The sequence below is a fragment of the Rhagoletis pomonella genome, unplaced genomic scaffold, assembly GCF_013731165.1.
Source record: "Rhagoletis pomonella isolate Grant_MI unplaced genomic scaffold, Rhpom_1.0 Rhpom_scaffold_00004, whole genome shotgun sequence".
Taxonomy (NCBI): Eukaryota; Metazoa; Arthropoda; class Insecta; order Diptera; family Tephritidae; genus Rhagoletis; species Rhagoletis pomonella.
The window spans coordinates 7,447,288-7,450,914 of NW_023458558.1; the positions used below are offsets into that span (position 1 = coordinate 7,447,288).

At 34.7% G+C, this 3,627-nt stretch overlaps 1 protein-coding gene across 1 annotated transcript; it reads right to left on the reverse strand.

The window, feature by feature from the left end:
* Positions 1-677: 677 nt before the first annotated feature.
* LOC118737731 (phospholipase A1-like) lies at positions 678-1,764 on the reverse strand. The gene is made up of 2 exons (XM_036468453.1): positions 1,725-1,764; positions 678-1,654 (listed from the first exon to the last, which is right to left on the reverse strand). Exons 1-2 carry the CDS (start codon positions 1,762-1,764, stop codon positions 678-680), a joined length of 1,017 nt encoding a protein of 338 aa, XP_036324346.1.
* Between the last annotated feature and the right edge of the window lie 1,863 nt (positions 1,765-3,627).

Sequence of the window (3,627 nt, forward strand, 5' to 3'; positions counted from 1 at the left end):
TTTCATTAACTGATTATTTAAATTAAATTTTATTTTTAAACAAGTGGCAACCCCGCTAAATATAGTTCAGAAATAAGGATTTTTCACACCCCATTCGATTGATACACATATTTTAATAATTCATTTAACATATTTAATAATTTGAATTAAATTTTTAAACTGGTGGCAACCCTCTTCCAACACTTCAATTATGTTCATAGTGTTCAAACTAAAGACAACGGAAGAAAAGGCGCCCACGAACACTACGGAAGAACCAACTGCAGAAGAACCTGTCTGCACTTGGGATGAACTGGCGCAAATCCGAAAGTGTCAAATAGGAAGAATAACAGATCTCCCAGTCTAATCTCAGGACATTGCAGGTGTTAAGTGTATTAACGCTGAGATCCGAAGTTTTTCCAGTTAATTTTCTAGTTTTACTTTTGGACTACTTAAGATATATTCCATAACTTTTATTGCAAGCCTAACGAAATATAATCTGACGAAGAGGGTTCCGAGAAACCTTCTGCTGCAAAATAAAGTCACACTATTGGCTAGTGGCAAATTATTAAAAAAAATAGGAAATCAAGGATATTAATGGCATAAAATAAATTTGGTTTTATTTACGTTAGCACGAATATAGCTAGTAACATCTGTTTGTTTTCGTGAATTGCGAATTTTAGACCAAATTCTTGTACGACCTACTGACCCATACCATATGGGCTCTTCTTGTTTACGGGCACGTAGAAATTACCGGAGGCACTGACAATGTTACTGGGAGCGGCCATACGAATTGAGGAATAAGTGCTGCCACATGAATTCTTCACAGCATTTTCATAGCTTTCACACTTCACCGATGGAAAATCATTTTCGGAAATAGCTTCAACATAGTACATCCATGAACGTCCGTGCGAGCATGCACCGGCAATATCCAGACCACAACCGGGTTGACTCTTGCCACCGTTGGGATAGAAGGCAGCTTTGCCAATTGGTTTCAAGAAACCCAAAATAGCACCACATGTCTGGATGGATTCGACATATTCGGCATCATCTTCATACAAACGTTCAGCTGGTTTATCATAACTGAACAACGGCGATGCCGGGTCCAAGCCGGTAATCTGTTGAATGCGTCCATTTTCTACATTTTTGCCGGCAAAACCAGAGATGTGGGCGCCCAAACTGTGACCGATTAAATGCAGGGTGTCAAAAGATAGACCACCCTCCTTGTACAAAAAGTCAATCATGGCGGCAACCTGTTTACCAACCTCGGAAACATAGCTTTTCGAGGTAGCGTAATAGGATGTCGCTTTGTCGCTCCAATCTACAGAAATAATGTTGTATTTACCATTGGACAAGAAGGCATCACGGATTTGCGGGTTCAATTCGGACTCGTAGCTATTTTGCCAGCCATGAATAATGAATTTAGTGGGATAACTATTGTCGAAATGCGAAGCTTTCAACGATTGCACATTTCCGGTAACCAAAGTATCTGGGCTGCTTGGGTTTTCGTTGGTGTACAAGTAGAAATAAACCGAAACTGTAGACGTACGACCGGTTAGTGTCTTAGCTAAATCTTCGGATTCAGCCACGGTCATCCATTCGAAGGAGCCATCGAGTTGGGGCACATACCAGCCCTCTTCACCCGATTGCCTATTCTCATCAATGGGAATGGCCACAGCTATAAGATATGGAGGAATATTTTTGGTTCAAAGTGCACATATTTATATTTTGAAAGTAGATTAACTCACCTGTGGCAACTGCGAGTAATAGAACGGTCACTGCTTTCATGGCTACTCTGAATGTTTACCAAATTAGCAATATAATCGAAAGGATGGTAGCGCCGATTTTTATACAAAAATATCACTTAGCCAATTTACATTTACATATACATACATAGTTAAACATAAGAGGCACTTGTTTTAACTCTTACCAGATAGATCCTAATCTGCAGTACTCGAAGTTACTCGTACTATCTTATCACTTGATAAAGTAGTAATAAGTTTTGCTTTCTAAAGAGTCCTATGATTGTATCAAGCAATTAACCATCAAAACCTGTCAAAGTTGAGGAAGATTGGCTAATTACGTGCAAAATCAACGACAAATATTTTGACCACTTTATACTTCGTACGTCATATAACGATTTTAATTTAAATACTTTTAATTAAGAATAAGTATTACATAAACACATCGATATGCAAAAGTAAAAGTGCCGCAGTCTGGGAATCTATGTATGTATATACATATGTGTTTGGTCGAATTTAGGTAACTCATACACAAGATATATATTTATAAAATATATTTAAATATGAGTTGAGTTGAGTGGAACTTAGCACAAAAACAAGTAATTTTTAGCAAAAAAAAAACCGACTTCAACTCTCATGTAAAAAAAAAAAAATATATATATATATATATCTCATGATCCGCTGATCGGATCTTAACCAGATTAGTATGGGACCACCTCTGAGATACTACATTTCCGATGCAAAAGAATTAAAAAAAAGAATTATCGAAATCGGTTGACGTGGTCCAAAGTTATGCGGTAACATACATCAAAAAAAAAAAGAAAATATTCCGACGAACTGATAACCTCCTCGTTTTTTGGAAGTCGGTTAAAAAATAACATAACATGCTATCAGAGCTGGGTAATTTTTGATGACGATTACATTACAATTACGATTGCTTAATTGTAATCCTTAAATTATGTACGATTGTGATTACTTAAAAATTTAACGACTAAGGTTACTGTAATCATAATCATGAAAAACGAATACCGTAATTATAATCCTTAAAATTTCAATACTACAATTACAGTAATTGTGATCATGAAAATTACGATTGTCATCTTAAAATTTTTAGGATTACGATTAATACTATCGTAATCATAAAAAGTACGATTACGATTACTTCGATAACTGGGCTTTTCTAGCATTCAACAAGTTACGATAGCTCAAAAACGTATATATCTCGATATAGATCTCAAATTTTTGGATACCTCTATAAATTTCGATAACTCAGTTAATTTTAATAGATTCACAAATTTCGATAATTTTCGATGTATTTTGGAAACTTCAAAAACTTTGGTTCGATAAGTTGAAAGAACGATAACTCAATAAATATCGATAACTTGATGAATTTCATTAACTTGACAAATTTCGACAGATAATTTTCTGTGTATATAAATTTGGACAACTCAATAAACATTGATCAATTTGAATAGATTGATACGTTGCGATAACTTAATATAAATGTGTAACACGATAAATTTCGATAACTAAATTTTTTAGGGCTGGATAAACTTTGATTGAAATCGAAAAATTTTAATGAATTTTCTTACCCTTTCAGTTACCCTAATTCCTATTTATATTATGTAATCTCCCTTTTGCCTTCATCATTTCTTTCATAATCTTCACAGTTATCTTTATTAAATACTAAGTCGAGTTACAAATACGAATGCGAAAAGAATTCAAACTGAACAGGTTGCAACAACAACTACGCTGTTCTCCACGTTCTATGATGAGATAAAAATTTAACAGCCGTCCCCAAAAACTACATAAAAACAGGTAAATTTTTACCTATTCACCGAGATGATATTTACCTAAATTGTTATTTGTTTATATATACCGAAACTTGCCATCTCGTCTCCAATGCAGT

Bases quoted from the DNA above. Each gene is read 5' to 3' on its own strand.
- LOC118737731 (XM_036468453.1), bottom strand. From the start codon at position 1,764: ATGAAAGCAGTGACCGTTCTATTACTCGCAGTTGCCACAG. The intron at 1,655-1,724 runs GTGAGTTAATCT...CATATCTTATAG, and splicing joins ATTACTCGCAGTTGCCACAG to CTGTGGCCATTCCCATTGAT.